Here is a 13,084-nt window from a genome sequence, read left to right on the forward strand (position 1 = left end):
AGAATTGCTTCTCAGAACCCGGCGTTCATGTATAGTAATTGCTCAATAAATGTTTGATAAAACCGGATTCCAGTGGCTCATGCTTGGAATCCTATCTACTCAGGAGGCTGAGAACTGCGGATTACGGTTTGAAACAATCTGGGCAGGAAAATCTGTGAGACTCTTATCTTCAATTAACCACCAAAAGACCAAAAGGAGAGCTGTGGCTCAAGTGGTAGAATGCTAACCTTGAGCACAAAAGCTCCTGGACAGCAGCCAGACTCTTAAATTCAAGCTCCAGGATAAATATTTGATCATGAATGAACCCTTTTAATATTAGGATTTAGTTATAGTTCAGGGAGGAGGTCTTGAAATATCTGGTTCTGAAAGAGGAAAATTCAAGTCATTGCAATTATGTTGCTAGCTGAGTACTTTCACATTGGACGACAGAACTGTCATATCTGGTGTTTCTTAGAACTAGAGCAATTAAAGGCTACTTTAAAGGTTACTTTAAAAGTCCTCTTTTCTAGACCTGATGAAACATTACAGTTTCCAGCTTGTTCCAACAGTGACTTGAGAAATTATATTTGGCAAGCAAGTTAGTTCCAGAAATGTCAAACTTGCTGCTTAAAAACATGTCATCCCAACACGATGGTTATGTGTATATGTTATATGTATAGTAGATATTATATATATACACACATATACCCATATATATATATATATATATTCTCACACATATGCATGTAGCTCTGTGTATGTATAAAACACTCAGAAGTGTCTACACAGCTGAACTTGTGGATGGAAGGAAACCTGCTTAAGGACTGGGTCTTAGCTACACCCTGGAGTGACTCCAAAGAAATGGTAACATTAACACATAGAGACTCTAATAAGCTCCACGGGAAGTCAAAAATGGAGCGCACTGCTCGGAATACTCCAGGAGTCCTATCCTTTCCAATCGCACACAGTCAGCTGGGCTCAAACCGCGGTGAGACACATTCCAAGCTGGCAAAGGCCATTGGACTAAGGCGTTCTTAGATTCTTCGTACGTAGAACCGTTAGAACCTATTGATTCTTTTTGAATCATTCTCTAGAACCTTTTGATTCTTCCAGTTCTCAGCTCTAAGCCTTAAAGCGCCACGCAGAAAAGCTGCTACAAAGATAGGGAGGTGGCTAGGCAAGAAGTGCTCAGAGAAAAGGGGGAACAATTTAAGGAGAGACGCCATAAGGAAGAGACCAAGAGAGTCTCTTTCGGGGAAGAGAGGAAGGAGGGAACTCACACAGCAAAGGAAGGGAAAGTGATCAAACCAGTCCAGGACTAGAGAAGGAAAGGCACGCCCCGGGGGGGGGGGGGGGGGACAAAAATCGACTGCATTAAGGATAGCCCCGCCCCTTGTGGTGACGTAGGATCAAGGCCATCCATGATTGGCTACGGCTGGTGGGCGGGATGGGGTTGCTAGGAGCGGAGGGGATCCGGCGGGCCCCGCCGCCGGGAGCGCGGAGCCGTGGAAGCGGCTCTGCTGGAAGATGGCGAGCTGCTGGGACGCTCGGCCGCCCTGGCGGCCAGGGCGCCTGTCTCTGTGCCTGCTGCTGCTGCTGCCGTTGCTGCTGCTAAGCACGGCCCGCGGGGCGCACATCAAGAAGGCAGAGGCGACGACGACGACGACGGGCGCGGGCGCTGAGGCGGCCGAGGGCCAGTTCGACCGCTACTACCACGATGAGGAGCTGGGCAAGGCGCTGAGGGAGGCGGCGGCCGCCGGGCCGCCCGGCCTGGCGCGCCTCTTCAGCATCGGCCGCTCGGTGGAGGGCCGGCCGCTGTGGGTGCTGCGCCTGACGGCGGGCCTGGGACAGCCAGCCCCTGCCGAGGACGCGGGGCCGGACGCAGCGGGACTGGACGCCGCGGGGCCGCTGCTGCCCGGCCGGCCGCAGGTGAAGCTGGTGGGCAACATGCACGGCGACGAGACCGTGTCGCGCCAGGTGCTGGTCTACCTGGCCCGGGAGCTGGCGTCGGGCTACAGCCGCGGAGACCCGCGCCTCGTCCGCCTGCTCAACACCACCGACGTGTACTTGCTGCCCAGCCTCAACCCCGATGGTTTTGAGCGCGCTCGCGAAGGCGACTGCGGCCTCAGCGACGGCGGCAGCCAGACCGGGGTCAGCGGCCGCGACAACAGCCGTGGCCGCGACCTCAACCGCAGCTTCCCCGATCAGTTCAGCACCGGTGAAACCCCAACCCTGGACGACGTACCCGAGGTGCGCGCCCTCATCGACTGGATCGGCAGGAACAAGTGAGTGTCGCCTTGTCCCCGGTACCGCCGCCGCAAGGGCAAGAGGCCGGCTCCGACTCACAGTAGGTGCTCAAGCCGTGCCTGCCAGTCTGAGGGATGGGCAGAGTGAAGGTCGAACAGAGACCATGGCCTGGGTGGCGTTGCCTTCTCCTCGGGCTAATAGTCAACAAGCATTGCCCAGAGGGGCTGTCATTTGTTCAGGACATGGCCGGAGGGGAGATCTTTCTAGCATTCTTGTCCCTATCTTTGAAGTATCAAGTATGTGAGGGATGGATGGGACTTTGAGGATCTGTTAGGTCTTGCTCACTCATTTTATAGGTAGCTGTCAATATGGTTATTACCAGAGGCACTCTGCTAAACACTTTCCGTGACTGCATTATCTCCTTTGAGGGTGGCCACAAACGGATCACATTCACATCTTGGTTTTGCATAGGGGAAATTGAGGTTCAGACTGGTTACCTAATTTATATGGTGAGGAGAGTAGCTAGCACTTGACTTGGTAGTCCAATTCCTTGTAACTGTTCTTAAAAGACGGGGGAAAGATTACAAACCAGAAATGGCCAATGACACACCCCACCAGCGTGTTCCTCTTGATGTTTGACAGGAACTGGTTCTCTTCCAGCCTTTGCCTTTGACTCTGTTACGGTGCATATGGACTTAACTCAAGAACTTGCCCAGACGTGAGAGTCACTTCATTTCTGGTATCAATTGTGCATCTTATTATTAGGCTTGGGCAGAGTAAGTGACTGCCACAAATAAACCACACCCAGAGTGTTATTAAGCATTGTGTGAGATCTAAAAATTGAAAAAAAAAAATAGAAGCATGAGGATCTTTTTGTTGGTGGTGGTCCTGGGGCTTGAACTCTGGGCCTGAGTGCTGCCCCTCAGCTCTTCAGCTCAAGGCTAGTGCTCTACCACTTGGGCTACAGCGCCACTTCCAGTTTTCTGGTGGTTTATTGGAGATAAGAGTTTCACGGACTTTCTTACCAGGGCTGGCTTTGAACCTCGGTCCTTAGATCTCTGCCTACTGAGTAGCTAGGATTACAGGTGTGAGCCACAGGCGCCTGGCAACAGTAGTTATCTTAACATCTTCAAGATTTTTTGAGTAGCAGGGAAGATAAAGGTAATAATGAACAAAGAAGTTTCTTTAAGGAACATGGAATCATTTCTTCCATCAGATTTTATTCATAAATATAAGATCTACAAAATCCATGGGCCATTGTGACACTTCTAGATTGTTTTTGTCTTCTACCTTCCATTTTACTACTCTTTAGGACTTTTCTGAACTGATCTATCAACCACATGGTTTCCATAACTTGTGTTTGGTTTTTCTTTTTTGCTGCAGGGTGGGGGTGGGGTGGGGGGCTGTGTACTCGGGTTTGAACTTAGGGCTTTGTGTTTTCTAGGTAGATGCTCTACCACTTGAACCACTCCTGCAGACCTGCCTTTTGTGTTTAAAATGCCAATCGCAACCTCTGCAGGAAGTTTTCTCTTCAGTATTAGTTATGCTGTGGCTAAAAAAGGAGAAAATTTTGGTGTAAATCACTTAAGGGAGGCCTTAAATTTAAATCTGGAATCAAAAATTCACTGTCTGCTTTATTCCCTGATATCACTATCACTTAGTAATGATGAATTATGCTCTGGTCTTAATTCAGTGATAGGAACTTGTGAAGATTTTCAAAGTTCATGTGGGTCAGTTGGTATTGCCTAGAGAGTTGTTTTGTTTTGTGGTAATGGGTAACCTAATAATACCCAAGCACTTTTTCAGGTACATTCTAATAAAAAAAAAAAAGCAGGTAATTTATATAGGTGAAGAGTGCATCCATCCATACCCTCAATCTTCAAAATTAAAACATGGATTCTCTAGTGATTAATAACGAAGGACACTGTTTTGTAAATAAAATTAAGTGCATAGTACACACACAGTTTGAGATTGATGTCTAAGTAATAATTATGGATGGGATATTAAAAACAAGGCTAAGTCGGGCACTGGCAGCTCCTGCCTGTAATCTACTCAGGAAGCTGAGATCTGAGGATCACAGGTCAAAGCCAGCTCAGGCAGGAAAATCCGTGAGACTCTTCTCCAATTAAACACCAAAAAACTGGAAGTGGAGCTGTGGCCCAAAGTGGTAAAGTGCTTGCCTTGAGCAAAAGAGCTGAAGAAATGTGCCTAGGCCCTGAGCTCAAATCCTAAAACCCACAAAATAACACAAAACAACACAAACAAAACAAAACTCCCAAATATTTAGTCCAATGAGAAAACTGATTTTATAGTGTATTCTGTAAAGAAAATCATTTGAGTAAATTTTTTTTAATCATAACATACTGTACAGAGGGGTTACAATTTCATGGGCAAGATAATGAGTATATTTCTTATCAAGCATTGCAGCCTCCTCCTTTGTTTACCCTTCACATCTCTTCCCAGCCTCCCTCCCCCCCCCCCCCCCCCCCGAGTAAATTTCTTATTGAAATTGTTCTTTTTGGTCTGGGAAGGTGGCTTAGTGGTAGAGCGCTTGCCTTGCATGCCCGAAGCCCTGGGTTCAATTCCTCAGCACCACATAAGCAAAAAGAAAAAAGCTGGAAGTGGTGTTGTGGCTCAAGTGGTAGAGCACTAGCCTTGAGCTGAAGAGCTGAGGGACAGCGCCCAGGCCCAGAGTTCAGACCCACAACCGGACCCCCCCAAAAAAAACAAACAAAAAACAGAAATTGTTCTTTTTATTTTGGGTATTTTGACACAGGGTCTCATTTTGTAGCCATGGTTGGCCTGGAACTTGCTACCAGGCTTAGGCTGGCTATAAACACAACATTCTCCTGCCTCTGTCTCCTAAGGGCTGAGATTATAGGTGTGTAACACTACACTCAACTTCAGTAGTGTGTGTGTGTGTGTGTGTGTGTGTGTGCGTGCGTGCGTGCGTGCGTGCGCGTGTGTGTGTGTGTGTGTGTGTGTGTGTGTGTATGTGTGTGTGTGTGAACTGAGGGCCTGGACCCTGTCCCTGAGCTTATTTTGCACAAAATTAGTACTCTACCACTTGCGCCACAGTTCTATTTCTGCTGTTTTGATAGTAAAATTGGCAATTAAGAGGCTTCCAACATCCTCAGATCTTAGCCTCCTTGAGTAGCTACGGCTGCAGATGTAAACCGCCAGCACCTGGCAATAATTTCTTAATATCTTACCAGACTATGTACTAAAAATGAATTTTTGCTAGGTATGCACCAGACTCTGTGTTCCATCCCCAGCATTGAAAAGAAAAAAATAGATTTTTGTTACTTCAAATATGTACGCTTCTAAGATTTATAGCCCCTGACTTTTCCAGTCAAACTGGCAGGCACTCTACCACTAACCTACACCCCTATTTCCAATCTTTTGGTATATTTATGATGAGTATTATAGTGTTGGAGGTGTGTAAGATTTTTTTTTTTGAGATCTAGTATATGTCTACAATTTTCTGAATCTTTGTAATTTTTAGCCATTCTTAATTTTTTTTTTTTTTTTTTTTTGTCGGTCGTGGGGCTTGAACTCTGGGCCTGGGCGTTGTCCCTCAGCTCTTCAGCTCAAGGCGAGCACTCTACCACTTGAGCTACAGCGCCACTTCCGGTTTTCTGGTGGTTTATTGGAGATAGGAGTCTCATGGTCTTTCCTGCCCGGGCTGGCTTTGAACCGCGATCCTCAGATCTCAGCCTCCTGAGTAGCTAGGATTACAGGCGTGAGCCACCAGTGCCCGGCGCCATTCTTAATTTTTAAAGTTATCTACAGAGTATTCTAGGAAACATGATAGAGTAAGGAAGATATTGGGCTAGAGGCATGGCTCAGGTGGTAGAGCACCTGCCTAACAAGTGTAAATCCCAGTACTACCCCCTGTCTCCTGAGTAAGAATATGGAATATTAGTTATACTAAGGAAGGTTTTTTTGTTTTTTGTTTTTTTGTTTTTGTTTTTTTAATCAGTCAGGGGTCTTGAACTCAGGGAGTGGGCACTGTCTCTAGGCCTTTCTGCTCAAGGCTAGTGGTTCGACCACTTTGAGCCAAAGCTCCAGTTTCCTAGTGGTTAATTGGAGATAAGAGTCTCATGAACTTTCCTGCCTGGGCTGGTTTTGAGCCACGATCCTTGGATCTCAGCTTCTTGAGTAGTTAGAATTACATGCATGAGCTACCAGTACCCAGCAAATAAGAAAGATTTAAATGAACTCTACCACCAAATCAATAGTAGACTGCAAATAATTCACCAATCTGAAAAATATTTATTCAGGACATTTTAATATTTCTAGGGAGGCATTATAAGAAATGTTGAACAAAATTAAAAACAGTATTTAGTAGAAAATCTTGGATTTTGAAGTTTAAAGAAATAGAAAAGAAGTCTGCTTCATCTAGAATATTCAGGGCTTTTTTTTTTTGTTGCTGTTGTCATTGTTCATAATGTATTCTTAGAGCCTAGAACAGTGAACAGCACATAGTTGATATTAAAAAATAGATATTGCTAAATGGAATACCTGAACTTGGATCAGCCTTTTTGAAGCTTTCCCAAAGTCAGTGACACAAAAGGTACTTGAATTATTTTAAAACACAAACCAGACACTAAATTGTTAATAGCTGAACTATGGGGGAGAGGTGGGTAGAGTTAGGAAGTTAGAAAGGGTATGTTGTGATTATTTCTGTGTCATTCTATCCATGTAGTTCTATCGCCTAAGAATGGGCAGCAGGTGTAGGATAGGATGACAGTGGGTATGGCCATGATTCCCTAGCATCCTGCTAGAGAAATGAACATTTGTTGAGAAGGAGCTATAAAGTAGTCATTGTGCCCGAAGGTGTTTCATATATGTTATCTTAGTTTTTATAGCAAGGCTGGGAAACAGTAACATTAATCCCCATTTTACAGAGGGGAGAGGAACTGGAGTTTATTGAGTTTGGAGGCAATAACTTCTGATCTTGGTACTGTTGAGCCACAGTTTTGGGAGACTGAATGTTCTCACCCATATTTTCCAGGCTTCAAGCACATACTATTGCCACTATACCAAATGGTATTCTCTGGTGTCCAGAAAGGTGTTAACTATAATTGTTTTAATTTTCAGCAACAGTCATCATTGGCTAATTCTTCCTTGTGATGAATGAAGTCTATATTATAAGTAATTTTCATTGTTTGATCTCCTTTGGGCTGGTGCTGATGATGATGCTTAAAATAACATTTTGAATTAAGCATATGATTGATTTAATTTTCTTTCAAACATATAGAATGAAATACTACTTATCAATCCCCTTTAGAATTTTTGAGTTACTTTCAACCACAGAAGCTAGGCAGATGGAAGGAAAACTAGAATATAAAGAGAAAAGTATTTAATCTCTACTTTCAGTAATACATTGAACTGTTATATAAAGGAAAGATGCATAAATAGAATGTATGTTTTTATCTTTAAATTTTTACTACAAAAGGAATCCTTCCATATATCTACATTTACAAATTTGATCACATTATAAATAATTCACTTACAAGTAGAAACAGCTGAGCAACAATGGCTACATCTATAATTCTAGCTACTCAGGAGACTGAGTGAAGATCATAGTTCAAAGGCAGCCCAGGCATGAAAATCCATGAGACTCTTATTTCCAATTAACCACCAAAAAAACTGGAAGTGGAGCTGGGGATCAAGTTATAGAGCAGTAGCTCAGGAACAGCAAGGAGTGTCAAAAAAAAATAGAAGTATAGATCTGGGGTATAGCTCAGTGATAGCTAGTGTGGGTAGCATGCAAGAGGCTTTGAGTCTGATTCCCAGTACATATGCATGCACATACGTGGTCAGGTAAATATCATTTTGATGGTACTTTGATTTGAACTTGGGTCTTGCACTTATTAGACAGTCACTTTACCACTTGAGCCAGCCTTAGCTACATCTTTAATGCTAAAAAGTTCTTAAAATTCCATGTGGTTAAGATGCTTGATTTTTTTCCGTTATTAGGAATTGAACCAAGAGCTTGTTTTCTTTTTTTGTTGCTATTGGTATTAGTTAACTTGTAACGGCCGATAGAATTGTCTTCTAGGTCTGTAAGAGAGATATTTGAATTCATGTATGGGAATAGAGTCTTGAACTCAGTGGTAGAGCACTTGCCTAGCCATGTGCCAGACCCTGGGCTTTACCCCAGCACTAAAGAAAAAGAAATAAAAATGATCTCATTTATGAAAGGTGGTGTAGAATTTTTAATACCCAATTTTAAGTACTTGATATTAAAATATGTCATTTGATTGTGTTTTCAAAGGTTTGTGCTTTCTGGAAACCTGCATGGTGGCTCCGTGGTAGCAAGCTATCCTTTTGATGATTCACCAGAACATAAGGCCACTGGAGTCTACAGCAAAACCTCAGATGATGAAGTCTTTAAGTACTTAGCAAAAGCTTATGCTTCAAACCACCCCATAATGAAAACTGGCGAGCCTCATTGCCCAGGAGATGAAGATGAAACTTTCAAAGATGGGATCACAAATGGTGCACATTGGTATGATGTGGAAGGTATGCAAAGCACTAAATTAGCTATACTTTCCTCCTTATCTTTTGAAAATTTCAAGCCTACAGTAAAATGAAAAAAGATTAAACACTTACGTATCCATTATTTAAATTTCCTCATTGTTAGTGTACCACATACTCCTCACATCCATACACATATATACCCCCTCCTAAACCATACACAAAATGTTTTGCCAAATTGTCCAAAATAGGCTGTAGAGATTTCATGACACTTTACCTTTAAGTTCCTTAACATATATTTCTAAGTACAAGGACATTCTTCAGTATAACCATATACTAATATCATAACTGAGGAATCAACAGTAATTCAATACTACCATTCATCCATCATCCATCCATCCATCTATCCATCCATCCATCCATCCATCCATCCATCCATCCTTCCATCCATCCATTCGTCATAGCTAGCTAGCTATCTGCCTGCTGTAACTCACATTTTCCCTCTTTTCTCAAAACATCCTTTGTAACTCCTTTTCTTCAAATCTAGGATCCAGGCATTCTAATTTGACTCTGTTAAGAGTACAGACTAGTTGTCCTAAGAAACATTCCATATTGTGGATTTGATGCTTTATTTTTAATTTCTAATTCTGGGCTTGAACTCTAGACCTGGACACTGTCCCTGGGCTCCTTTTGCTCAAGGCTAGTACTCTGCCACTTGAGCCACAGTGCCATTTCTGGCTTTTTTTGTGATTAATTGGAGATAATTGACTTTCCTACCTAGGCTGGCTTCAAACCATGATCCTCAGGTCTCAGTTTCTTGAGTAGCTAGAATTATAGGAGTGAGCCACCGATGCCCAGCTTGATACTTTTATATGCTAAGATTCAGGTCTAATTTTCTAGTAAGAACATTACATAGACTGCATCACAATCTTATCAGAAGATATAAAGCCATCTACACAAGTAGCTAGGTTGGGCTGCTTGGTTAATATGTTGATTGCCAACTAGATATCTCCTTTGTATATAAGACACATTTCCCTTTATATTTTAGTCTGTGGAGTGATCATGGAAAAATTTTTTTTCAGTATTAGGGTTGAACTCAGGGTCTCATGCCTATTAGACTGGTGCTTTACCAGTTGAGTCATGCTTTGCTTTTTGGTGATTATTTTGGATATAGAGTCTAGTGAACTTTTCATCCTGGGCTCACTTTGAACTATGATCTGCCAGATTTCTGCCTCCTGAGTAGCTAGGATTATTGGCATTAAGTCATTGGTGTCCAGCATATGTGTAGGTGTGTATTATATATCTATACAATATATAAATATTATTTATATAAATCCTTTATATGTATTTATGTATATTATACATAATCATACATATATATATACACATAATATTGTTGTTGTTGTTGTTGTTGGTCTAGGACTTGAACTCTGGGCCTGGGTGCTGTCCCTCAGCTTTTCAGCTCAAGGGAAGCACTCTACCACTTGAGCCACAGTGCCACTTCCAGTTTTCTGAGTGGTTTATTGGAGATAAAAGTCCCATGGACTTTTCCTGCCCAGGCTGGCTTTGAACTGCAATCCTCAGATCTCAGCCTCCTGAGTAGCTAGGATTACAGACATGAGCTACTGGCACCTGGCTTGTATTTATATTTTTTAAGAAAACATTTGCTGTTTTAGTCGTTCTCCCTCCGAGTAGATCAAACTCACTTCAGGGGTTCTTGAAAGCTAGACAAGAACTCTTATTACTGAGCTGCATTCTTAAACCATTTTAGCTATTTCGTGTGTGTGTGTGTGTGTGTGTGTGTGTGTGTGTGTGTGTGTGTGTGTGTGTGTGTGTGTGTGTGTGTGTGTGTGTGTGTGTGTGTGTGTGTGTGTGTGTGTGTGTGTGTGTGTGTGTGTGTGTGTGTGTGTGTGTGTGTGTGTGTGTGTGTGTGTGTTCCTCAGATCTCAGCCTCCTGAATAGCTATGCTTTCAGGTGTGAGCCACTAGTGCCTGGCTAAAGTACTATTTATTATTTTATTTTATTTTTTATTTTTTTGGTGCTTGTCCTGGGCTTGAACTCAGGGCCTAGGCACTATCTCTGCATTTTTATGCTCAAGGCTAATGCTCTTTCAGCTTTTTTGGTGTTTCTAATTGGAGATAAGAGTCTTATGGACATTCTTGCCTGCGCTAACTTTGAACTGCAGTACTCAGATCTCAGCCTCCTAAACAGTTAGGATTACAGACATGAACCACCAGCATCTAGCTAAAATATTATTTTTAAAAGAATTCTTAAAGTAATCTTGAATTACTTATCTTTCCTTTTTAAATGTTATGAAAACAGCTATTGTTCTTTTAAACTTTTCAGTTTAAATAATAACTCTTTTAAAGTACAAACTTAGACTGTTAAGAATAAAACAAAAGCCGGCGCTGGTGGCTCATGCCTATAATAGTAGCTACTAAGGAGGCTGACATCTGAGGATCACCGTTCAAAGCCAGCCCGGGCAGAAAAGTCCATGAGACTCTTATCTCCAATAAACCACCAGAAAACCAGAAGTGGTGCTGTGGCTCAAGTGGTAGAGCACTTGCCTTAAGCTGAAGAGCACAGGGTTAGCGCCCAAGCCCCAGAGTTCAAGCCCCACGACCAACCAAAAAAAAAAAAAGAATAAAACAAAAGAAGGTCAGGCAGGCTGAGATTTAAGGATCATAGTTTAAAGTCAGCCTGGATATAAAATCTGTAAGACTCTTACCTCCAATTAACCAGCAAAGTGCCAGATTAGAAGTGTGGCTCATGTGGTAGAACATCAGCCTTGAGCAGAAGTGCAGGGCTCTTAATTTAAAACTCAATACTGAAATATACACAAAAATAGAGACAAATCAGAAGGATCAAGGTTTGAAGCCATCTCTGACAAAAAGTTAGCAAGATCTCATCTCAACCAATGAACCAGGTATTGCTGTCTGAGGCCAGCTCCAGTCAAAAATGCAAATGCCTAGCAAGCATGAGATTTTTGATCAACTCCAATGTTTCCAATGCATAGTGACACACACCTGTAATTCTAGCATTCAAGAGCCCATGATAAGAGAATCATAGTTTGAGGCCAACTGGGCTATATAGCTGGACTTTCAAAATTAAAAAAAAAAATCTTAAAATAAAAGCTGATCATTTTTCTAATTTGGGGAGGGGAAGGGAAATAATAAAATGCTAAAACAAGGATACAGGTTGACCCATTGTAACAATGAGATGTACAAGACACTATGTTGAAAACGAACTTTACAATTTTGCAAACTGGGGGAAGGAGAGGGAGAGGGAAGGGAATGGTAGAGGAAAAACAGAGGGGGTAACAGTGCTCAACACAAAATATACTCATTACCTTACTCATGTAACTGTAACCCCTCTGTATAGTATCTTTTTTTTTTTTTTAATTTTTTTTTTGGGTCCTGTTGCGGGGCCTGAACTCTGGGCCTGAGCGATGTCCCTCAGCTCTTCAGCTCAAGGCTAGCGCTCTACCACTTGAGCCACAGCACCACTTCAGGCTTTTTTCTTTTTGCTTATGTGGTGCTGAGGAATCGAACCCAGGGCCTCAGGCATGCAAGGCAAGCACTTTATCACTGAGCCAACTTCCCAGCCCCCCTCTGTATAGTATCTTTACAATTTTATATATATACATACACACACACACACACACACACACACACACACACACACACACACACACACAATAAGCAGAAGAAGCAAGTCAACCTATGGAAAAGTCATTAGTACAAACATTTTCTCTTAGAGTCTTTCTGTAGCGAAATGCCTTTGGTCTTCCTTACCATATTTTTAGCAATGTAATGTTATCTTGTTGTGACTTGTCCTAAGAAATGTCTACCAATTTGTGCCTTTATTTAAACTTTTGAATTACTTTTTGACTTATGTCAAGTATATAAAAGAGTTCCAAGTTTGAGGATTTAGTAACTCCTAGATTTCCTGATCCTGTTCTAGATTCTGTCTTTGTTTCTTTGCTCTAATCAAGCATTCATTTAGAATATTTAGACGCCAAATTTCCCCATACAGAGGTAATTTGAAAACCATTGCTTAAAAAATAATAAACTAGATAAGGGACATACTTTAATATATAAATGTTACATTTCAATCTGAATTGATAGTTTTGTGAGTCAGTTGTTACTTCATTAATTTGAGATGAAATTATTTAGATAGTAGGTTGGCAAATAAGGTACATTTTTGGAAAAAAAAATCTAAAAGGTTAGAAAATAATCCCTAATTGATCATTGAATGAAGAATAGAAATCTACTGATATATATATATATATATATATATATATATATATATATATATATCAAGTCGTAGGACTTGAACTCTGGGCCTGGGCACTGTCCCTTGAGCTCTTCAG

The 13,084-nt window shown here is 42.0% G+C and overlaps 1 protein-coding gene across 1 annotated transcript in view; it reads left to right on the top strand.

The window, feature by feature from the left end:
- The first annotated feature begins 1,488 nt into the window (after positions 1–1,488).
- Cpd (carboxypeptidase D) overlaps positions 1,489–13,084 on the top strand; it is a 69,593-nt gene continuing 57,997 nt past the window's right edge. The window contains exons 1-2 of the mRNA XM_070027405.1: positions 1,489–2,264; positions 8,510–8,757. Of these exons, the coding sequence (XP_069883506.1) occupies positions 1,507–2,264; positions 8,510–8,757 (1,006 nt within the window). The 5' untranslated portion in view covers positions 1,489–1,506. The remainder of the gene's footprint in view (positions 2,265–8,509; positions 8,758–13,084) is intronic.

This window comes from Dipodomys merriami, unplaced genomic scaffold, assembly GCF_024711535.1.
Source record: "Dipodomys merriami isolate MVZ:Mamm:240054 unplaced genomic scaffold, mDipMer1.0.p SCAF_19, whole genome shotgun sequence".
NCBI classification, from domain to species: domain Eukaryota; kingdom Metazoa; phylum Chordata; class Mammalia; order Rodentia; family Heteromyidae; genus Dipodomys; species Dipodomys merriami.